This window comes from Sylvia atricapilla, chromosome 11 (assembly GCF_009819655.1).
Source record: "Sylvia atricapilla isolate bSylAtr1 chromosome 11, bSylAtr1.pri, whole genome shotgun sequence".
Taxonomy (NCBI): Eukaryota; Metazoa; Chordata; class Aves; order Passeriformes; family Sylviidae; genus Sylvia; species Sylvia atricapilla.
In genome coordinates, this window is record NC_089150.1 from 11,382,235 (window position 1) to 11,407,518 (window position 25,284).

Below are 25,284 nucleotides of genomic sequence, written 5' to 3' on the forward strand. Positions count from 1 at the left end.
TCCTTTCTGGTCAGCATATCCATTGCCCAGATCTTTGATTCCACACCCCAGCCAGTTGTATTCCAGGAGCACTTAGCAGTCAGCAACTAAAGAAAACTTTAGCTAAGTTTGGCTCTGTCTGGAGCAAATTTTGAGCAACAGGAGCACAGATGAAATCCAGCATATCCAGAGTAATTCATTCTTTACACTTGTTTAAGCATGGTCACTCACTGAGGACAGATGGGCAGCCTTTTCTGTGGGCTGTGGATTCCACTGCACTGCCAGGAGCTGTGCTCAGACAAGTCCACATCACACATCAGTGAAGATGGACTGCACCCTTCAGCTCTGGGATGGAAAAATCAAACTGCTAGATAGGTTCTCTTCCTTGCCAGATACACTGATTTTTAGCAACAGGAAAAGCCAATTTAAGTTGATAAAGACATATTCTCTGCTGATTTTTCCTTACTGCCCACTGCTCAGTGCTGGTATAATGGATAATGTTCTGCTTGTGGGTGTATTTTCTAAGATCTGTCAGTTCTGACAGCATTTTGGCACCTGGATAACTCAAGATCTATACTGAGGGTCCAGGAATGCACTATTTCTCAGCAGCTGATGGGTACATTTTTCAGCAAGGCTTCCCTAATTAAAGGGCTGGAAAGAGATGGGATCAGATTGATAGGCTTTGCAGTCAGATGTTTTATGCTCAGTTTGATGAATTATAAATCACCTTTTGCAACTTTCAGAACACGTGAGAAGAACACGTAAGAGAAACTACAGCAATATGTCCAGAATATCACAATGTAATTACTTGTTTTCAAATATTACCTTTGTCCCTATGGCAAGGCCATTAAAGACATACTCAAGAGAAGCAATGCTCACTGAAAATAAACATAAATATAATATCAATATCAAAAAGAAAAGTGAAGCTATGAGATGAGACACTGCTGGTCTGAAGGTGCTCCCATATAGAAGTGTTTTGCCCCAGGTGGGACAGAAGATGCATCCCTCTCTCATCAAACATCACCCTGGACCGGGAACACTGCCCTGGAACTGAGCGCTCAGCTCAATCAGCCCCAGCCTCCACCAGAGCAGCAAGAAGCTTTGCCTTGTCCTCAGCTGTCACAGCCTCATGTCAGGGCTAGAGAAACCACTGTCAAATTAAATGCTTTGACTTTACTCCCTATAAAACTGGATGAAGACAATGTATTCTGTGCTGGCTTCATTGTCTCTGTCAGAGCCCCTTCCCCGTATACAGTGAAATGCACCTCCAGAGAAGCCACTGGCAAGACCTTTCAGAATAACCAGTTTGTTCTGGTTTTAATGGGATCTTTAAGTACTGACATTCTTTTTTTGCAGAGTGCTTGTGTGCATGTGTGTGTGTGTCTATGTGGAGGGCAACAACAAAAAAGCCCAAACCCCAAAACAGGATGTGAGAGTTCGGTATCCCAGCGTGGAAGTTCACAAGCGTCTTGTTGTCAGCAGTGTTCAGAACAGTGAAGACTTTAAAGCTATAGAGAAGAAAGTCGCAGAGTAACCATTTGGAATAGGGAGAAAACAGTTGGTAATTAAAACCATGAAACCAAAGAAATACAGTGCAAAGCTATCAGGATGTGAAAAGCACTTCCAGGCACTGAGAGGTTAAAACAATTATTTGAACAGCTGGGAAAATTAAAATGGTAAAATAATAGCTACCCTTCAAAATTCTACAGATGCAAAGAGACTCCTCAATGAATAACTGATAAAGGGGAAAACACTTGTGAAAGAGAAACTGTTTCACGCATGAAGGTCATACAAGTAACAGCTCCTCTTAAGAACCCGGATTTCCAGACTTGGCAAGAGATGAAGAGCTGGGGTTAACACAGCAGCTTTTTACCTTGAGGGACGTAGGGTAAAATCCTGAATACTTTAAGTCACATGTGAAAGTGACTTTGGCCATATTCTTTCTATTGTTTTTTTGGAAACTGTTCCCCACCATAGCAAAAGCAAGGTCACAGGAGCATGCTGGAATTGCTGTAGCAGTTTGTTTCCTTTCCCAAGGAATTCTTCCAGCACCAATGACCCCAGGAAACAGTGCAGAGCAGCCAGTTCAGGTAGTTTAACTGCTGTTATCTAGGGCTCTCCCATATCCATAACCTTGCACTGGCAAGAACGCAGTATATGTGATTTCTCAGGAAAAAAAGATAGTCTGTAAAAAGTAGTTTTGCTATTCAAGAAAGGTCTAACTGGAAGAATAATGTCAGTTGGGACTGCAGTGTGCAAACCACAGTGTACACAATGCTGCTCATCAGGACTGGGTACACAGAGACACATATCCAGGGGACCCACAACTCCAGCAGAGCCATTGCCAGGGCAGGGAGGAGCTGAAAGAACACAGCCAGGGAAGGTTTATATGCCACTTGGCTCCAGCTATCCCTGTAGGCAATGGATTCTCTCTCTCTACTAGCTATTTTAAAACAAGAAACCAAAAATTTTCAGCAAGTAGAGAAAAATTGACAACTGAATAGAGAAGAAATCAGCTGTAGTGTGCCAGCTCTTGTTGCCATTCCTGACCCACTACAAATGCACAACCTCTTCCACATAAACACTGTGCAAACTGTTAAAAGGACAGCAACTGAACACACCTCATCAGAGTCCAAAAACATGGATCCTTTGGCAAAAAAAGGCAGAATCAGAACAGAAGGCCAAATCTATCCACCCCAGCAGTCAACTCTTCTATCATTCACAGATAGAATTTCATCAGTCTGCAACTCAGAAGTCTTAATTCTTAGGTTTTTTCTATCTTCTTTTTCTAAAGAAAGGAATTAGACAGCATGAACACTGGGATCCTCCTGCAAGACTTTTTCTCCAATCAAAACTGTTCGTTTTTCCAGAACGATTTGGGCATTTCTGTAAGTCTAAGATACAGATGTAATACTGCATTCCTCCTCAGCCTTTTTTCTTCAGAGTAGAGCCTACACAGACAACAGACTTCAGCTGACAATCATCTAGTATTTAGTCCTGATGCTGTCAGGTATGTCCTCTGATGGGTTAGTCTGCTCACTAGGTGAGGCAACTAAAAGAAAACATGAAGAAGAAGAACCTGCAGCCTCCCCCATACTACTTGCTGCAATCACCTTGAACTCTTAGGTACTTTCACCAGGTCTGACCACTTTCAGGATTAGAAGTGTCCAACATGTTGCAGAAAGGAGTAGTTGTGTCTAAGGCCAAACCAAAGTAGCCTGTGCCACAGAAAGTAACACAGCAGACAGAAGGTTTTCAGTAAAGGTCTTGATCTTCCTAAAATCCCAAAGGACCCTGTGACACATTTTTACAAGAGTCGGGGCCCTGGTATTCTGCCAAGCTACAGATATTTTGTCTAAACTGAAATTAAGATTAAAGCTTTAATCCAATATGCTCTCCTTCACTTCTGATCCTAATCTGCTGGCAGGAGCTGTTGGACCAGTGACACCTGCCTTTTTTTTGCCCTTTAGGTGACTTTGCCACTGTGCTGCATGAACAGATGCCAGCAGCTAGAACTACACAGCAAAATCATTTATGAAATTCACCAGCTGGGTACAAAACCTGCCTTAGCAGAGCTTCTACTCCTACTGGGAAACCTGCAGATCCATTTCTGGTACCTTGTCATGGTACTGGTTGTGCTAAGAACATAGAACTGGAATATCTCAGCTTGTCCCCTCACTGCACCAGCATGATGACCAGTAATCAGTCTTTTACTTGCCCAGGGTTAAACAGCATCCTGCAAAGCTGGTGTATAACTGGGTAATGTACTCTGGGATCCTTGAGGGTTCAAAAGAGGGCATAAACCTGACAGAATGAAAAAAAACTTGAAGCAGAAAAAGGTGTCAGGCTTGCAAAGCATCCACCGCCTTCTACCCTCCTTCCATGGGGGTCTCTGATTCTTACCCATCTTTCCTGCAGTCAAAGTCCCCTGTGCCAAGCAGCTTTCATGTTCAGTCAGGAGTGCAGGAGGAGCAAGGACATGCAGAGGATTACACTATGTCCTTATGAGCTTCCAGCACTCAGAACCCAAGGATTTCTTTTGCTCCTCTGATCAGCCATGTTCAGATGCATATTTAAAAATAAGACAGACACTGAACTCTGTCTTGCCCCTTGAGGGAATTGCAGCCTCCTCTTTCCAAACTGCCAGTTCAGTGCTGCAGGGAACAGGCAGCCTGGTGTCAGCTCCAATATAGGTTTTGAAATGAAAGGAATGCAAACGAAGGGGACAGAAGAGAGGAGAGGAGGAAGGGAGAAGGTACAGAAACACAGGAAGGAAGCAGGTGAAAAAATGAACACAGTGAGGAAAGAAAAAATCGGAGCCCGGACTAGAAATAGGTGAGTGAAAGAGATGGAAGGAGAAGGAGGAAGAGGAGGGAGCTGTCTTGATTTACACAGACCAGTATCTGCCAGAAAAGACTGAAGTGTCCCTTGGAATGTAAGCCCTCCCCACTCCCCCTTTCCAAATTATTATAAATTTGCAATTAAAAGGCTGTTAGGCAAAGATTTTGGGAATAGGTATAGCAGTTCTTAACTAAGGATATTCTTCTGTACTACAACATTTGTAATTTTTTATAAGGAAGCAAACAAATGAGAAATCCTAGAAAACCCTGACAGAGTCAGAAATACAACCTGACACCCTGCTGGTCAGGGTGTTGGAAACAGTCCAAAAGTAAGCCCTCCTGGAGTGGCAGATGTGGTCCTGTTGGAAGCAGTGATGACCCTACGGAGCCAAGGGTCCACAGATGGGTCTGGTCTTCCTTTGGGAGTCCCGTGGGAACACTGTCTGGTGACTCTTGTGGCTCTTTTTTATTTTGGTGGAGATGGTTTGGGCTCCTCCTCCCTGGGTAGAGCATCTTACAATTGTATGATGTAATGTGTCATGTCATTGGTGAGCTTTAATGGCCCATTAACAGGAGATATCCCCAAGGGGGTAGTGGAAGACTGAATAGAGATAAGAAACAATGCCTCACCCAGTTTTAACAGCTGGCTTGTTATCAGAGAAGGCAGTTACTGCCTCCCTTCTGGAGTTACAACAGATAAAGAAAATCTCCCTATCCGGGTTTCAACAGATGGAATAGAATTTTTTTTTTTTTTTTTTTTTTTTTTTTTTTTTTTTTTTTTTTTTTTTTTTTTATTACAAAACCCAAGACAGTAGCAAATCTAGGCAATAGCATATCTCTAGCTTGCTTGTTCATACTACAAGAAAAATCCTACACATGACCAGAACTGTTCAGGCTAAGTGGTGAGGAGGAGATCAGTGAGCCACACATGAAATAAATGTAAAATACCCACAGTCTGAGTTTTAATCACAGAACACCACAGAAGAGTTTTAGAACAATTCACCTTGCTTTTATAGCTCAAACATTTGCTATCCGCTCTCCTGAACTCATGGGGACCAACTCCAGTGCTAGTGTAGCACTGCAACAATCTGGAATTCAGCACACCACAAAAAAATCAACCAAACCAAAAATATAATGGAGAAAAAAAACTTGGCAGTGCTATACAGCATTTGATTCTGGTACCAGTGAAATAAAATAGGGATTCCTGAACCTTCATGTTTCCACATCCTGTCCAAGAGGGTTGGCAATTGCTAGTATTTTTAAGCTTAAGAGAAGGATTCCAAGCAGCAACCTGAGGGAAACAGGTTTAAAAAACATAAAAAGATATAGTTGGTCTATTGGGAAAAAAAAACCCCAAACAATCAAGTGCATATGTAGATGTAAACTTGCAAATAAGAAATGCCAAGTCAGGAATCAGGAGGGCAAGTTCTTACAGCTCTACAACGTGCACTCCCAGAAACTCATTGGAACATCAGTGGTACTTGAGAAATTTTTGCCAAGACCAAGAAACTCTTCCAACTGTTGATTCTGAAGCAATTATCTGGAAGAACAGAGATTTGCCTGAGGTAAAACACACCAGTATAGTGTAAACTTACCATCCTGCTGTCAGGATGGACCAGGTACCATGGTATGCAAAATCAAAATTGATGAAGGAAAGCACCAGCAGAGAGAGCAAAGCAAGAACCAAGGATAACAAGGAAGAGCAGGCAGGACCCAAATGAACAGCTGCAGGCTAGAGGCTTGTGCAGCACCTCAGAACCACTGAAGAAATTCTCTTGCATACCTGGCTGGTGGGTCCAAACATCAGTTGGACCCAAACCTGCTAAGATAAATAGCTGCACATTAACACAATCTTTATAACCTTTTATCCACATGACTGTACCAGACATCTGTGCATTAGAAGACTCTTCTCAAGGGAAGATGCCTACTTCAGCCTTCAAGCACCACAACATTCCTGCTTTATGTTGTCCCTTAAGAATAGCTTTTCATAGCAGCAATGAAAGCTTTTTGCACTGAACAGCTGGAACCAAAGTCAAAGCACAACCTGGCAGGTTTCTTGGCTGAACAAGGATGCCATTGAAGTTGAGCTTCACAGGAAAAAAGTCTGTGTTGACAAAGTTTGAGACAGTGGTTCAAGAGTTGAAGGGAGTCAGAACTGTAATTTGCAGGATTTTCAAGAGGAATATTTTGAACCTTATCCTTCTGCTACAGCTGGCATCCAGCAATTATCTCTCTTACTCCTCTCCTTTAAATATTTTTCCCCATAATACTTATCAAAGCCACCACCTTCTGAGCAGGAACAGTTAGGACTTGTCAGGTCTCCTCAGATGCTGAGATTAGCTAGCTCTTTTCTCCACGTGGAACTCTTAGATCCCACAACTTAGTGAGGCAAAGATTTGGACCTGGGATTCAAGTTTTTGTGAGAGAATTTCTGTTATTAGTATCTAGTTCCAGACACAGCCACTGTGAATCATGTGACAGAATATGAATCCTCTTCTGTATATTCCTTCTGTGTGATCTCCCTCTTTGTTTCTTCACACTCATATTTTCTCTACAGTATTGCAGCACTTCATTAATTCAACACAATCAACAAGAGAGCATGAAGGCAGAGGCAACTTTCAGACTGGAACAGCTGGTTTTCTTGATACCATCATGCTCCAAAGAGAGGTAAGGAATCACAAGAAAAGAGACTGCTTATTCTCAACAGCAAACAACTCCAGACCAGAGAAGAAAGCACAACTCTGCCAACTGAGAAAAAAGCAGCAGTGGGATTGTGAATAGATTTCACACTCCTTCATGGATCATGCTTAAAGATTTTTTGGGGAAGCAGAGCTCAGAGGAAACCATGCTTCAAAGCCTATCACTGTACTCAAGGGGCCTATGAAAACTTTATAAATACGAACCCCTGCAATCCTGTCCAAAGCGCATCTGCAGATCCGCTGACACAACCAAGTCCTCAATGGCCACGCCGCACAACTACTACACCTCGCTTCCATCAGGCTTTGGAATAAACTCTTGCCAGCCATGCCAAAGTGGGCTTAATAACACACGGACAAGGATGACCACTGGGGACTGACTGACTGGTCACTGACTCAGTGACCAACCTCTGAACAAGCTTGTGACAGCTACACCACAACAACCAACCACACTGAGCACCCATCAGTGAGCCGGCAGACCTTAGGCTGTTTCATTCACACATGGTTGTCTGTCACATGGGTCCTTGGACATCAGACCACAACACTGCAAAGTTTCCTCTTCCCTCATCTCAGTTGCTGTCCTGCCTCAACACACAGCAGCAAAAGCAAGCTACTGAGGAGTTGACAACCGCCTGCTCAGCAGCACAGGAAGTGCTGAGGCCAGCAAGGATCTGCAGTTGCTCTGATCCCCAGAGCTCAAATTTTCCAAGCATGAAGCATTTGCCTGAACAACACAAAAGAGGTGCAGGAGCATTTCTTTTTCCAGGCTGCTCACACTTAATACTCTCTTTTATCTCACCCTAAAATAAAACAACAGGCCTTAGAGGATCAAGCTATAAACTTTTGAAAGCGAAAGCCCTCTCTTGCAACAGGGAGTTTGTTTCTATTTCTTAAAAGCAAAGAAGGAAATCAGTACTAAGACAGAGAAGGCATATTCCAAAGGACAATCACCTTAGTTGCTGCAGCGCCATCCTTGTTGAGTCTCTCCAATGAAGGTGATCACAATGGTAGGCAGAAGTCAGCCCCTCAAACATTCAGGCAAGCCACACTCTTCAAGTGGAAATAGGTTATTCATCAGCAGCCATTTGGATTCCTCCAGATTCATGTCTCAAAGTTAAGTTTTTCTGTGACCAAACCTACATCTAATAAAGAATGAGTCAATATCCTTCCCCCCTGCACAGGCACCACTGGGGTCCCTTCCCCCCACCTAACTGCCTGTTTTCACAAGGTATACAGGAACTTATTACTTCAGAGCCTTTGTGCTTCTGAGGAACATCACTGCAACTCACCAGCAGAGTGAGTTGCAGAGAGTGGGACATAAACCAGGCTCATGGATGCACAAAATGGTTATGCGAGTCCCACTTCCTTAAGCTCCAGACATGACTTTGGGGGAGCCCCACATTCAAGGGGAGTGCTGGCCCACTGAATCTAGGACAGTGTCACTCACGTCACCTGAGCAGGCTCTGCCCTGGTCTCCAGATTCTGCTCTGTATATGGCAAAGCTCCTGACCTACCAACATCTGTTCAGTTTTTATACAATGCAAACCAGGGCTCTGCAAGGCAGTACAACATCTTTGTTGACATTTCAATCCCTCAGAGAGAAACTCTCCTTTGGCTTTGTGTCAGTCACCTTTGGCTGTGTCAGAAAATAGTGCATAGCCTGTTCTCTCAAGCAAAACCATTTGCCTGTGCAAAGGTTCCCAGCAAAGAGACAGGAGGCAGCAGAGGGAGAAAGGAGGCCTGGGATCACTGCACACAATCTCACCTTTTATTATTTAGCCACATTTACCGAACACAGCCTGGCTCTAATCCATCAAGTGCAAGAAGCCTGCTAATACACTCACCTGATTTGAGAGACTTTCCTGCATTTTAGGGGGTTCTATTATAGCAAATGTCAAGGCTCGGCAAAATAAGAAGGTGTTAAGAAGTGTCTCACACAGCCTGGGCTCTTTCCCAACCAGAACTCATCTGATACTGGATTAAATAAGGAACTTGAGAGTATTCTGTTGTCTCAAGTTCACAACATAACTTTGTGCGCACACAAGCCACCCATCAGCAGCTGCAAGAACAAAGTATGACTTTCATTTGTAATGGCTTAAAAAACACTTGTTGTTTTTGAACCAAGCGGCAGCTCATGTGCCTCAAGACATTTGATAAAGACTGCAAAAAGGGAAATGCATTAGAACATTACACCCAAGTCTACCTTCAGCAATGAACCTGCTTCTGGCTCCAGAGGTCAATCTGGAGTCTATACAAGCTTTAGAGCTTCAAGGTTGGCTTTTGCAGAACAATACAGTGATCACTGGTGCCGTACAAGCTCTCTACAAAAATTTCTCTACTGCACTGCAACTCTATCACAGTGCCTTCATCATGTCAGCTCAAGGCACACACAGCAAGGAACACTCCTACCTGGAACACAGTATCCAATACATTTTTCAGAGGCTGTCGACTTTTACAAGATTTGAGAAGATTTCCTGATCCTCAGAATACTCCTAAATGCACTTAGGCTTGGTACCAAAAGATAAAATACAACCTTGATGTGCCACAGGAAGTTAAAGAATACTGACAACACCCCAAGGGCCCAGAAATACTACAGAGCTTGTTAAATGATGGTAATCCTAAGTAGGCCGCATTTAGCACTACTGAAGACAAAAGTTTTCAATAGTTCCTGCTGATATGGCCTAAGGGAAACTCTTGTGTTCAAAGTCACCAACTGGTATACACCTGAATCCATGAAGAGACAGTGTGAGAGAGCCCAGAGGATCATTAGAAGTATCCATATAACTTCTCAGCACACTATGTTCAGCTGCAGGCAGTGTCTCAAAAGAAAGATACATTTCCTCCCTTCTTCCACCCATGAAAAGGATTCAGCAGAAATTCTCAAACATGGAATTAAGATGGCATTGAGATGGGATAAACAAACAAACAGTAATTCAGCGTCCTTTTCAAGTCCTTTGGCGAGATCAACAAGTCTCTATATCATATCTGTAACCAGAAACTCTCCTGTTCTGTCAAAGAACTAATTTTATAAAGCTATCAAGTATGTAACTTGCCCTACTGTCTCACATAGAAAACAAAAACTTCAATTTTTTGATATTTAGAAACTTGGGGATGTTTTTAAATCTTATGCCAATATACTATTCTAAATTGCAAGACTTAGTTCTATCAGTAAAAGGACTCCAATGTAAGAGTATTTTTTAAACTGCAGTGAGCAGGGACCCATCACATACCTGGGCATTTTTTTGTCTGAGCCCTTACAGGCAGCCAGAGAAAACCCACAAATCAGTTCAGTCCTGGATTACTCTCCTATTTCCACAACAGTCAGGAGAGTGCTACAGAGGAAAAACTTCAAGAACAGAAAGGAGGCGCTTTTATTATAACATCTAAAGGTGTGTCCTAGACAAAAACTGAATTGCTTCAGTAGCTGTGTCAGGGCACTGCATGGTACTAAAAAGAAAATAAACTCAGAACAACTGCAAGTCATAAGTAGGAAACATCCTTCAGAAAATAAGACAAATGTAAAAGTTTCACAGCAGTTTGATCTGAATGCAAGAAGAAAAAAAAATGTTGCAGCTGCTATCGTCTCCCTAAATTTTAAGCTTGCTTTTTGTCCAATTATCTGATTTCCTGAGGATATATATATTGTGAACAAAACTTCAAACAAGTAGAAAGAACATTTGAAGGTCCAGGAGTCTGTACACGTACAAGTAACTGTAATGGGAAGGTACCATCTCACACCTGGCAGAAGGACACTGCCACCTGACAAAGGCTTACATGACCTGGATGTTCCCTTCAGTTTTTAAGACAGTGTGCATACTTTACAAGTCATGAGAACATTTAAAATCACCCTCATCAGCCAACTCAAATAGGAATCCAGGGGACAAGCAAATGAATAAAAGCATCCTCCATTTTCATATTAAACACTTGGATGAGGTTGGGGTTGAAATACACACTCCACAGAGAAGCTGGAATAATCGATGTGCACGATTCAACCAGTTCAGGAGCTAAAAAGAAATAAATTATTATCTTCTTTCACCAACGTTTAATCCTAAGGAGGGAACTACATACCTTCTGGGGGACAAAAATGCTGCCAGTGTAGTGGTGATTGTTGAGAGCTCCCAGTCCCCCAATAAAAGAACAGTGTAATAGTGCTTTATTAACAGTCCAAACCAAGGAACCCTGAGCTTTCTGTTCCACAGCTCAGAGAAGTAACCCAACAGATGAGCTCCTCAGAAATAGAAGCCAAGTCCTTGTGGGCAGCAAACATGGACTGATAAACCTAAGGGGAGAGAATGTGGAGGCAGATGGGCAGAGGTAATCAGAAATGACAGAAAGATGAGCAGGAAGAGGGCAAAAGAATGCCTGAAGGACAGAGGTAGAGGAGTTGAAATTTTATAGCATACAGGAATTTTAAATGTTAAATCAACAGCTTTTCAATACTATTATTTAAAAAATCATTCCCCTTAATATATGCAGGAAGCCAGCTGCTTGCAAAATGACCTTTAAACCCTACGTAACATGCCTTATTAGACTAATTCAGAGCTGGAGGTTGGCTGATCCTGAAATCCACTTATACAGGACAAACAGGCATTCAGCAGGGACAAGGAGTGAACACATTGTCAAAATAATTTTGTCTGCATTTCTGCATGCACACTCAGGCTCAACACAGTAGAGCAGCACATCTCCAGCTTCAGAAACAAGGCACAACAGACACTGCAGCACCATCCTAACTCAAGGCTTCTCTTGTTGCTTCCCTTGCATTACAAAGGTAACAAACTTTAATTATAACAATTGTTGTCTTTCTGAACAGCTTCTGTGAGGTCTTTAAGAGCCTTTCACCAATGTTTAAAGGCCTCTAACCAAAAAAGGTGTTATAACCGGAAGAATGTTTCTTCCCAGAGATGGAAGTAAGAGCAGCAGAGCTAACTCTAACACTGCATTCAGACACTGTAACACACCATCTTCAACATGTCTTATTCCTGTATTTGATGCACTGGTGTCCAGAAAGGTTTTTTCACTTGGCTTGCAAAGGTTTACCTAGGACTGAAAGCTTTAAATTGTTTTGGAAGTATCACAAGTATGTCAGGAAATATCTCCAGACAAGCAAGCCTGTTGGGCAGACAGACAGTGTCACAGAGGGGTGAAAATCACAAACAATTACTGCAGGCATGATACAGAAAGAAACTTTCCCTCGAAGTTTGGATTTTGTAACAGATGAACGCTTCACAGCCTTGGATAAGGAGGCTCTGTGGAGAGAACAAACACTAGCAAGCAGCAGCAGGGCAACTTCTGCAAATCTCCTTCTCCAGTGTGCCAGTTCTGAAGAGAAAAGGACTGGCTTCCCACTAATAGGAGGGCTCATCCATCATTCACTACCTTCCAAAGAAGGGCTGCTTGGAGCAGTCTTGCTTGCTTGGGAGCAACTCTTCCAGTGGAATGGGACCACTGCTACCACAATAACCACTACCCTGCACGCTGTCCACACAGATACATTCAGCTGAGTGGTGAAGGCTTTAAATCCCACTAGTCCTCACAGTATTCAGCCCCAAAACCTGCGACAAAAATACCTGATAGATGGTGTGTGGAGACTGCAAACTGCACACAGCAGGAAACCATCCTGTGCAGACTATGATCAACAAAGAGCATAACAAATCTTTGGTTTCCCCAGTTTGTCATGAAGGCTTTGGCACCACCAATAAAATCTCCCAAGTTATAGACAAGTCATCAGAGAATGGATCTAACATAAGTACAGAAGTTATGGAAGTCAGGGCTACTTTGGAACTTCCTGGGAGCCTGAAAGCACTTGACCACTGACCTTAAGCTTCTAACCAGCAGTTGCTATCGACAGCAATTTTTGTGGATCTGTTTCAATCTAACTTCAGCAGCAAAACACATAGTTTAAAAATTGGAAATAAACTTCTCTCTGTCCAAGACTGCTTGGTCATCAGTCTCCTGGAATTAATCTGAGTAAGAATTTCGACTTCCCACTTGCCAAGAGTGCTACAAATCTTTTGTGAAAGAATCTGGCATTAAAACAGCCAGATGTATTACAATAGTCTCTCACCCCCAAGCAACTATTTTCCATACTAGATAAGCCTGACTGAATACAGGCTACAGTTCTCAGGGAAATGCTGCCTAACACACCATATAGAGAGCACAAAGCTAAGAAAACATTTGATCCATGCAGTCCCACTAATTTAAGCCTAAAGAGAAATAATTTTTGAAAAAAAAGAGAGAGTACCAAGAGTGAAATTTTGATACCAAAGTCTAATGAGACTTTTCAGATACACCCACTCAAAGACCTCATTAGAGCATCAGGTCAGCTAAGATCTCATTTCTGACCAGCTCACTCTTATAGTATTTTATTGCAAAAAAATTTGAGACTGTTTTTAAACACTTTCAGGTAAACAAGATTAAAAAAATCCTAAAACTGTAGCAAGACCACATTTTAGAAGTAACAAAATGACAAATAATTCAACTTCAGAAATTGTAATGTCATACTGACTTCTTTCCCACTTTTACAGAAGTTGCTTTCAAAATCATCTGTAAAACATACATATTTAGATTAACTTTACCTGTAAATATATCTGAAATCAGAACCATCAAGCAAGACATTGGACTCAAAAGCAATTATACCTCACTGTAACAATGTCAAAACCCCCAAACAAACAAAAAGTAGGAAACAAAAAGTAAATGCACAGGGTGTTGAACTGTCGGAAAACAGACTGTTTATGAGAAGAGAAATGCAGTCAGAAGTCCTCCTTCCAGATCAGGCAACGAGTACAAGAACTTCAGAGGTAAAGATGATGCAGAATATGGACTAAGTATCACTGAAAGAGGGCCCCTGAAGCACAGCCATGCGAGTTTTAAACTTATTTCTGCTCATTTTCTTCAGAAGAAAGAACTTGAGGAGATTTGGGCTTTTCAGGGACTACAAGGAGCAGACAGAGAGAAGAATTTTTTTGTGTGGGTTAATAAGTGCTTACAACACACCAGGCTGTGGAGAACATCGGAGCTTCATGAAGTGCTGAGACACAGAGTAAATAAAGAACTATGCCTCCAGTTTCATAAATAAAAATAATAAAATAAATAAAATAAATAAATAAATAAAAAATAATAAATAAATAAATAAAATAAAAAAATAAATAAATAAATAAATAAATAAATAAATAAAATAAAATAAAATAAAATAAAATAAATAAATAAAAAATAATAAAAAGGTACAGGCACAGACATTTCCATTTTAAGTAGGCCAGCATTTACTCTGGAGCATGCCTCATATATTAAGATGGTGGTTTATGTCCTTTCAGGAAGCTCTATATTTTTAGTTTATCCACCAGTGAACTCTTGAGGTTATGAAGTGTTATGTATAGACCAAAGACTCGCCAGAACCTACCAATGCTGCCTTGAAAATCAAAACAATAACTGTTTCCAGCCTTCATAATTGGAAGCAAAATATGGATCCTCTTCACCTTTGCAAATACCAGGTCAGGGTATGCCTGGGTACAGTTAATCCACTGCTCCTCTTTGTTTATGATTAAACAAACAGCAGCTGCCTGCAGCTTCCAGGTCTCCCCCAACTCCCTTGTGGGCGACATTTATTGAGTAATAAACTCCTCTGATAGCGTTACCACCACAGCATTTGCACAAATAAAGGTTGAAAGAGAGAAAGATTTTTTTAAAAATAGAATTTCCTTTATAGAGAAGGCAAGATAAACCCCTTTACAGATATGTTTGCTTTGAGCAAGGACCGACTGACAGGTCGGCAGGACAGCTGTCTATCTACCTGGCTGAGCATGGCTGGGCACAGCATCCTTCAGACAGGAAACACAGATTTATCTGAAACTACAAACCTGAATTCCAGAAAGCTCAAACAGCCCTAAAGCCTTTCAAGTTAGATATATCGTATTTCAAGCAGCACACCATGTGTTAGATCTCCTCAAGGAGGCTTCAACAGCCAAGATCTACCTCTGCAGAATCCCAGAAGGAGAAGAAATCTTGGCATTTCTTGAGTACAGATACAGACCTTGCTATACCTGTTCTACACTTTCTTTCTCCAGTCACACACAATGACTGCTCCTCTCTATCCCAGTAAGTACACAACCATTCCATAAAGCCCTCTGAAATCCACCAGAATGGAAACAACACTTTAGCAAAAGCCCGATGATCCAGAATGATCAGATACCTGCAGTGCAGCCCATGACATCCAACTCTGTTTCTCTTAAGAAGAGAGAGATCCAAATTGCAGAAATGAAAGCTCAAATCAGGCCACGCTGCAGCAGGATCAAGAGTGCTTGAGCAAAACTGCTCCATCAGGGTGGGACAGGGTAGAAACACCTGCAGCATCCTCTCAGCAATCTAAATTGCTGCCCACAGATTAGAGACAAACCTCTAGCAGAGTTGTAATGCTTTGCTTTGTGCGCCAAAAGGGAACCGGGCTTTCACAGAGATCACTTGGATATGTAAACGCAATAAATTGACCACATTCCTTTTTATTATAGTCAAGGGCAAAGCAGAATACAGACGACTCAAGGTTATGTTAAAAGTCTCCCTTCACTGGAATTCAGTCAATCAGTATTTAGCAAGGGCTTATTTGCACACAGCAGAGTGACTCACAGCAAATGCGTGTGAATTTTCCCTGCACTTTCATTACAAACCCTGAATGTTCATATACAGAGAAACTCACTGGTTTATTGCATCATCATTTCCTTACACAGACAAGCCCTAAAGCCCTGAGGGAAGTAGGTTTACCTTTGTCTGTTATGAATAGTAGATTTGTGAGAAGCTGGACACAGAACAGGGAGGAAGAGTGCAGGATTATGAATGGCTCCTAGCTCAATGTATACAGCTCCTATAGACAAGGGAATACACGTCTGAGCACACAGCTACTGACAGCTTGCTTTGGCCAGGAGTTGGTGCACAAAAATTTTACCTTGGTCCTTCTGTGAAAGACAGACACCTAGAGACAGTAAGGAAACCCCTGAAAAGAAGGAATCCATGCTCTTCACTGACAGTTATTTTTCTGCACACAGTTGCAGGAAGCAGGTTCTGTTTGAAATCTCAAATCACATGAATATATGGTCACCGGAGGCCTCATTTTCCAAGTGGCAGCTCCTTGGAGATTCCCTGGTATAATCACCAATTATGTAACAAAGTAACCAACTAAAACTCGCCTTCAATTCAGATTTGCCTATTGGTGTGAACAGAACTCAAGGGCAGCAGAATGGGTCACAAACACTCTGAAAAGCTCGCGAGTACATGCTTGCATGGAGGAGGGAAGCAATTCACTAACACGACTCAGACTTTAAAACAAAATAATTTCTTTTCCCCTTCCATCTAGATCCAAACTAAGAAATTACCATTGTCCACTCTCTTTTTCCTTCCACCCCCCCTTCTCACTGGCACGAGGTAAAACCTTGGGGAAACAGCAGCAGCAATTTTCAATTCTCATTATCTAACAGCAGCAGTAGTTCTTGGTGAAACTTGCAGTCAATAAACTACAGGCAATTTTGAAAGACACAATGGGAACTGCCCCTCCTACAGCTGTCCCATTATCCCAGCTTTTATTAGATTTAAAGCCAGCGATTTTTATGCTGTAGCTCAAGTTCTGCAGAGCCATGGAAACACACCACCAGAAAAGATAAAACACTCCAAAATTAAATAGGAGCTATCACAGTAACACCCTCTAAAAGTCAGAGAACTTCCACATAAGCAAAGCATGGGACGCAGCAAGGAACCCAGTACCTAAAGGGGCTGATGCTGCTGCACTGATTCAATGGTGACAGGACCAAAACTCAACATTCAGGATGGTACAAATGGAAAAGCTCATGAGCAGGTTAGGCAAGGTAAGTTGAAAGCACATGGCCTACAAAGGCAGACAACTAGAGCAGGATCCTGCTCCCATAACCATGAGCATCTCAGAACAGGCACCAACTTTGCAGTCTATGTGCCTACCAAGAAGCAGAGGGAAATACTCATCCCTGGCTGGCAATTCAGCTCCCTGTTTCAGATGCCTTTTTAGAATCAGACACATCATACTCCACATAGGCGCATTTCTCTCTGTTGACTACAAGAGATGGCGCAATAGACAGAAAATATACAAAACACCTAACGATAGCCATATCCCTATCATGCACCACAATAAAGTAACCTGTTTCAGGAAGAGGGGTTGTACAGGAAACCAGTAGAAAATAAATTTTAAAACTCATTGAATGATATACTGATATACTTGCTCATGGGGAAGAAATAACTGAGGGTGTATCTCAGCTCCTGGCTCAGAAATGTGCACAACAACAGGCAAAGCGAAATGGGTGTCCAAAGGAACGGTCTCAAACAAACACAGTAAGGGGGAAGAGGCAAAGAATTATTCTCATCTGCTGTAATTTTCAGTCTAGAAATCTAGAGCTTGGTTTCTTCTGTGTCTAATGTATACCATGCCCTGGAGTCATTTTTACCAGCCATCAAAAGAAACTTGCAGAGAACCAGATGCTTCATTAAAGAATATTCAGCAAGCCTTATAAAATCTTTAGTAAAAAGCAGAAGAACAAATCACCAGCTTGCAAGTGAGCTGAAGTCACACATCCAACTTTGATTACATTTCCTCCTGCACTGGAAAACAAATTGTGTTTAAAAAAGATAATATAAAAAGTACCCCAGAAATTAAGAGATTTTGGGCCTTTCTTTCCCACATTCCTCCAACCTGAATTTCCTGAAAGAGGAATGTGTGAGACAAAGCCATTTGGTATAAGATGCTAATTTAAACTTAAAGAAAAAAAAAACAGCTTAGAAAGGGGAAGGGAGGAGGGAGTTTTAATCCTATGTGATAAAACAATAGCTTGAGATTGCTACGTGTATCTCAGGAGCCAGAGGAGTCAGTAAGAGCAGTGAGGCAAATTGACAGGGCTTGAGCTGTCCTGGGACAAAACAAAACTACGAAAGACATATTACCTTACAAAAGTTGCATTTGAATTTGTACTTGCAGAATCCTCTGGTGACTATCTCTAGCTGCAAGGTGTTAAGTTACCTATTCCTTAGTCTCTCAAGCCCCTTCTTAAAACATAGCAATATTTTCTGTCAAACTGTCATCATTCTTAACAAATTAATGTCCTATGTACTTCTCCTTCCCGGTAGTTTCAAATAATAGTGGGGGGAAAAAATCTGAAGTTTATTGAAGACTCTGGGAAAAAAGACAACCAGACAACCCCCAGTTTTTGGTTTATAAAGAAAACCTACCAAAACCACCACCAAATCCAAAAAAGATCCGGGATCTTTCACTGCCCTCTGCTGTTACCAGTCATTTAGCTTCCAATTTACTCTTTAATAATGTTGGGCTGGGGCTCGGGGCTGGCAGCATCCCAGCCCCTTTTTCAGGCAGGTTGGAGCCACAGCTTGCAAATATGCTGAAGTTTAATGCAATCTGTCTTCTTTGGTAATCACATTCCACCTGCACCGCATGCAATAAAGATGTATTGGTAAATGCATTTGCTAAAGATATACACCACTGAAAAATCTACAAGCCTGATTTAGAGGAGGCAAGGAGGATAACAGAGGCTGGCAAGAGATGCACCAATGCTCTGCACACAGTAACCAGGGGCACGGATTGTGCAGCAGCAGCACAGGCACCACTTTACTTTAAAGCTGAGAAAGAAAAAGAAACCACATGTTTTGGGAGCTGGGGACTTTAGAGATATCAGAGAAAAGCCCTTTCCCTGGCAGCTTTAACCTTGCTGATTTGCAGACATACAAAGACCTTCTCTGTAAACAGGAAGGAAAAAAATTCCACTAGGACTAGCAACAACATTTGGTCTAATATATCCTGACAATTTTCCCATCTCCTTCTGTCGGGCTTCTTCTGGGAGCTGGCTGGCAGCTTGTTTCATGTTATACTTAAATCAGGCATACAGCTTCCCCTCACTATGCTAATGCAGAGAAAGACTGCTTCCATGAAATACCCACGTCTCCCCCACCCTTTGCTTTACTAACCCCATGAGAGAAGTCTCAATTTTCTATTACCATCCTTTTCCCTACATCCACTTTACTATATTCTCAGCACCTCTTGTAGAATTTTCCACTGTCAAAAAAAAAAAAAATCCCAAAAAACAAAAAGGAAAATTTTGCCCTTGAGGGACACCTGACCCACTGAATTCTCACATGGTCCAGGACCATACCCTAGTTGTAATGTCCAAATACTTCATTTTCTTTTCCCCTTCACTAGTTTCAATAGCCAGAAATTCTTCCAAGGTACTGAGCAGCCACTGTCCTAAGGCATCAACAGAATCTGCTGGGACTCTGCATCTCAGAAGGAAGAGCCATAAGGCTTCCTGGCCTCCCACACAAGATAAAGAGTTTTTAGGAGTGTGGAATTTTCTTAACAGACAGCACCTTTGCCCAGTACAGAACCTTTCCCCATGCAGCAATGAAATGAAGCAAGACCTCCAACTGCAAAGTCCCATAACAGGAGATGTTTAGAGCCTGTTGAAAACATTGCAGACATCCCCAAAATGGATTTACTTACTGTTTGCAGTATACAACATCCAAGAAGGTAAGACTAGGGAAAATCACTGATTGACTTGGAAACCTGGGAGCATTGGTTCTACTGTTTTGGTGGCAGCTCAGTACAGCAGGACCCACTGACAGGAATGAGACTGGGACATAACATAGTTTGACTGGGAAACATGGAATGAATGTGGGAAAATAGATCCCAAGATTTGTCTCCTGTGAAGTTTGCAATTTAACTAACAGATACCACAGCTCTCAAAAACATTCTTCAGAAGAAAGCACCATACAAAACAAGACAACAAAGCCAGTCAGTACAACATAGAAGCTTTTGTTACCTTCTGAGCTGCACTAACACAGCGCTGATACTCCTTCGCCAGCTCCGAGCAATTGAGCACTTGACGTTTGTTTTCTCGGTAGCACTTCAGAATTTCAGACTGCAGGTTTGCACAGACAGGATCAGCATTCCTCCTCCTGCAGGGAAAACAAGCACAAAATGATGTGTGAAGAGGAGTTTTCAAGTACTTACTACCACTTTCCCAGCAATACACATACTAATTTTATGCTGGAGTCATGTAGTCCTAATAGAGAAGCTGGTGGGAGCAGCAATCACCAAAGTGGGTCAAATGACCAACAGTGTCTTTCAGCTGAAAAATCTGTTCCTTAACAGAAAAAGGAACATGATCTTTCCTAGCTGGTGTAGAAGGCTGTTTCACCCTTAGATAAAACATCATCTCTCCTCTGCAGTCAGGAGGAAAAAAAATCCCCAAGTCCAAGAATTTCGATGATTTTCTCAACTCACACTGGAAATCTTTGGCAGAACTCAAGAATCCTGGCTGAGTGTGCACTAGATCTGTAACAGTCTGACAAGGAATTCAACAGACTTGTTGAATAAGCCACCTCAATCTATTGAATTCTCATCTATTTAAACAATACAAGAAATCAAGCATGGTTGGAAGCACTGTAATTTTCCTAGTGACTAGAAAAAAAACAGAATAATAGCAAGACCAGATAACTGTTTCTTTGTATTTCTGCAGAAATCAGTACTCATACTCTGTAAATGGCATTGACAGCTACCCAAGAACAATTAAGGATTATGTTCTTTTACTCTAATGTGCATGTGTACATATGGAACATCATCAGTAACAGTATCAATAAAGGGGAAGGTCGTTGTAAAACAATCCCAGCAACAATGGCACAAACACAGTAATGACAGTGACATCAGCTGCACAGACAGGCAGACACAAATTGCAGGCATTCGCAGCACCATGGCCCCGGTATATTTTACCTCAGAATAAGAGAGCATATGCTTAGGTGTAGCAATCCTCAGATGTCATCTCCTAAACCATAAATCCATTTAATTCCTTGCATTTCCCACCCCAATATGTTTAGAGATTTGTGCCCAAATATCAAACACTCCTCTTCCTTCCAAAGCACCTGATGCTACCGGCAGGTATTAATGCCATGCTATGATGTATTAATTTCCACAGTAACAACAAGAATTCAGCAAAAGGGCTTCACAGTAAGGCAGAGAGAGGGAAAATATGACCTATCCCTGGGCATGTCACAGTCCCTCAGGTGGAACAGATTTCTAAGAAATAGGAAATCTTAAACCAAGATCTTATAAAAGCTTTTGGAGAGCTCAGATACAAGTTTCCAAATCATGCACATCTGTGTAAGGTGCTCAGGAAAGAAGTGGAAGGGCCAAAAGAAGAACAATTTTGTCTTTTCCATATCAGTAACCTGGGTGCACTCTCACAATAATTTGGTTGAGATATAGTCTAACTGGTACTTCTTCAGTCCTCAGTCTTACTGCCAACATACTTGAACAGAGTAGGAAATTATGACAGCCACACTCTGCAACACAGATTTGGATCAGAAACCAACAAAGATACTACACAGACTTCTTTTTCTACCTCCTCACTAATCTTACGGCTTTTAGAAGAAACTTATTCCATGCAGAGTCCCTAAGGGCTAGTGTTCATTTCTAATTTCTATGTTATATAGCAAATCACCTTTAAAACCTTGAAAATTCATATTCTAAAAAAAATATCTTCAAATTTTGGGATAGAAAAGAACCCAGAGAGAGCTTCAGAAACTCATAATGTTGGCATTTTGCTTTGTCACTAACTTTAATATCACTCTAATCAAATCAGTGAGACTGTGGAAATGATACCAAACAGTACCAGGTCAGGAAATACCACCAAATCCCTCAATTCATTGAAAAAGTTAAGACTTTTAAAATTAGTTTTTTTAAACTCAGTGATGTTAAACTGAAGGGCATTTTGTAATTTTCATATAGAAACCTGGAAGAGCTAAAAGGTACAGCATACCACAAACCAGTTTGTATTCATCTAAACTGAACAACATTGCACAAACATCTCAGAAATATTTAGGGGTTGTCATTGTCAGCAGGGAGAGCTACAGGAATTGTGTTTTGCTTTAGATCATTGTCCTTCCTATGGTATCAGTTTTCACTGCCTAGAATAAATATAAAGTTAGGACCCATCTGTGAGCTCGGACAGTGCTGAAAAGTCTGTTGCCCTGGTCTTTAACAGACCCCTTGGTGGTCAGCCCACAGGGCTATTTAAAAGCCACACAGAGGTGAGCAAGAAGCCACAAAAAAGAGTATTGTTGCCTAAAGCCTATCAGAGGCAGGGGATCAATCAGCACAGACCAGTATGCATTGCCCAGCAAGTATTTAAACCAGCATTCCTACACACCACTTACCACAACACAGGGAGGATTTATTTGGCACCATGTATCCAAAATCATAACGAGATTATTCTCCTTTATGTCTTCAAAATAAATTCTCAACCTGTGGTTATGCATCAATTGCACCAGCTCCTCAAAACAGATTTAGAGACGCTAATCAACAAAGAGCCAAGTTGGTTTAGATAATTATCAATACAAGTTAGTGCAGAATTTGGGAGTACACAAGTTATCCACGTCCAGCAGATTAGTTCTGGTACCCATCTGGACTGGAAAGAGGTACTTGAAGTGGACTGGTGAACAGTTGCCTGAGATGCTTTCCTCCCTGCACAGCAATCACAATGCCTGTCCAGTCTGAATCAAGGGGATGCCATTCTCCTGCTCATATTAAGTCTCAGCTTCAGGTTGCAACATTTCCACACAGGGAGAACTGCAGCCCTATACACATACAACAGCTGCACCTTACAGGTGTCTGGGTCTCCTCATACAAATCTGAGACAAAAAGGAATTAAACCAGCAGCATTCAACGACAAGCATATCTGTAGAATGCAATAACATTGTGGGTTGAGTTCCAAAGGATGTGGACTTTCATCAACTATCTCCCTTCACCCTCAGCCTAGCTCAAGGCTGTTAGCAATAGCTAATCTTTAAAAAAATTCATCTTCTGGACATGTGACCACAGTGCTCCTGATATGTCACTGAGGGTTTTTACTATTATTTCTCAAACGAGAGACAAGGAAAATTGTGGGAAAGGGATGAGGTTTGCATATACAACTAGCAGAAGACTTGTATGCTTTGACCTTTCTTCTTAAGTAGGTCAAAGTTTTAAGCATAAGTCACCACCAAATGAAGTAGACAGTTGGCCTCTGTCTAAAACAAAATATGTTGCAACTGCTACAACTATTATCCAAACAGGTGTAAGAAGCTCATTTAGAGCAGCTAGGAAAAAGGCAGGAGAGAAAGGCTGGGCTGGGAAGTGATAGCACAATATCTGCAGATGGAAGCATTGAAGACAAGCTCTGACAACACCTTGGAAATAAACACACGCGGAACATGCAGAATATCAAAGATTAAATCAATAGCTCTCATCTGTTTAAAGGAGGAGGAAAGGCGAAAGGATGACAGGTTGGAAAAAGGAAAAGATGGATTCACAAATAAAATTCAATAGCTGTGCCTCCCCATCACAGAGAGGAAAGAAACCTTTGCCTTGCCACTGTACACTGGGCAGGAAAGCTACATACACATGAAATCCATGATTCCAGAACTTCCTCTCTACCTCCCATGGAGAGCTTTAAATCAGTTCTCTGCCTGGAAAAGTAGAGAGAGGTTTTCTTAAAATGAAACAAAGGGCATCCTTCTCTCTACTATCCCTTGAGTTAAGACAGAATGAGCACAATCTTGCTGCATTTTGACACCGAGAGTTACCAAATCCTTTCTATCACTGCATATTCCCATTACTTTATTTAATAAATGAAATCTCATCAACTTATCCTTCTTCTATTATCACTGCTGACATCAATCTGATAATATTGGCTTGGCGTGGAATCATGCTATTATATGTCCTCTTGATATTTAATTTAAGAGAAACGTCTGCAGTGGGGTGAATATGTGAAGCAAGCTTTTTATTACTGGCAGCAGTAAGGACACTGGGAGTGAATTAGACATTCATCTTAGTCAGGGCCAATCTAGTGGCTCAGAAGAGGTTTTCTCCTTAACCCTCTCCTAACTGTTCAATAGCAGCAGGTAACAGCTGCTTCAGTCAATGACTGCATTCATCTGTCTTGGCAAATCCATTCCTACATGGATATAAACCCCATGAAGAAGTACAAAGTGTCTGGGAACTTAAAGCAAGGTTCTTCAAGAATTTCTATCATAAGCACTACACTAGCAGGAAAACTGCCAGTCTAAATGTCCATCAATTGATCAAGAAGCAACAGTTTCCAAAGACAAACACCCAAACCCACTGCAGAAAGCAATTAAGGCTGTATCATCAGGATAGAGACCCGAAGACAGACAGCTTCAAAAACCGCAGTATGGCTACTATTTAGGTGCTGCTGACAGGTTCCCTTTTTGAAAGAATTGTAGACTCAATATTGGAAAGCAAGGGAAAGCTGGAAGAGGTCTGTGTATTTGCTCGTCCTTCCATTAAGCTGAAGATCACACTTGCCAAGCAGATATACAACCTAAGTGCTTTAGGAATTGGCAGCTCTTTAGCCTAGCGCAAAATCAGTAACTCCACAGTGACTAACACACCATCACTTGGTTTTACTGGGAAGAACAGCAATTCCAGATGGAGTTAAGAGCAAGATCTTCTTTTTACATTTTACTCTGGGAAACCATTCAAGCTGAACAAAAAGCTCAAGACAGAGGCTGGTGGTTTCTAAACTCAGACACTTTGATACCTCTGCTCAGAAACTGATAAACAGAGACATGCAGGGTCCCTCATAAAAGTAGGTGACTCCAGCACACAACCTATATGGGCCAGCAACCTGGAATTTCTTCTGGGCTACAAAATCCAATGACTGGATGAGCTGCTTTCTGCTGCATTATTTGACTAAGACCGGTGTCTGAACCAACCTGAGCAAACCACATTAGTCATCACTGTCACTACAGCACAGACAGCCCGAGACACCAGCAATGAGATGCATGGGCAGCACTGCCAGCAAATCCCAGGGCATACAGCAGCAGCTTCTGCATGTTGGGAAGGAATCAGACATGCCATATAGCTGTTTAGTATGTTTATATATCCAGGGTCCATTACACACATTTCAGACTAAGCTCAGTGATGCTTTGGTCACATAAACGTGGCGTGCTGCCAGGCTGCACTGCACATATATATAAAACCCAATAGGTGGTTAACTGACCTGTAAAACTGCATCCTCCCTTGGGTAGCAGTTGGCTCTGATGGCTCCTCTAACATGTCAGAAAAATGACTCCAGACAGATGCAATACACAGCACATAGAAAGGTTTCATTCTCTCTCATTATTGCATCCTTGACATTTACAGCAGAAAATTAAACACAATTGAAGCATTTCATTCACATATAACAAACTCATCAGCA

At 41.7% G+C, this 25,284-nt stretch overlaps 1 protein-coding gene across 2 annotated transcripts in view; it reads right to left on the bottom strand.

The window, feature by feature from the left end:
• CHCHD6 (coiled-coil-helix-coiled-coil-helix domain containing 6) overlaps nt 1-25,284 on the bottom strand; it is a 110,759-nt gene that overhangs the window by 17,581 nt on the left and 67,894 nt on the right. For both annotated transcript variants that reach the window (XM_066326677.1, XM_066326676.1), the window contains one exon: nt 19,849-19,984. In XM_066326677.1, the coding sequence (XP_066182774.1) occupies nt 19,849-19,984 (136 nt within the window). The remainder of the gene's footprint in view (nt 1-19,848; nt 19,985-25,284) is intronic.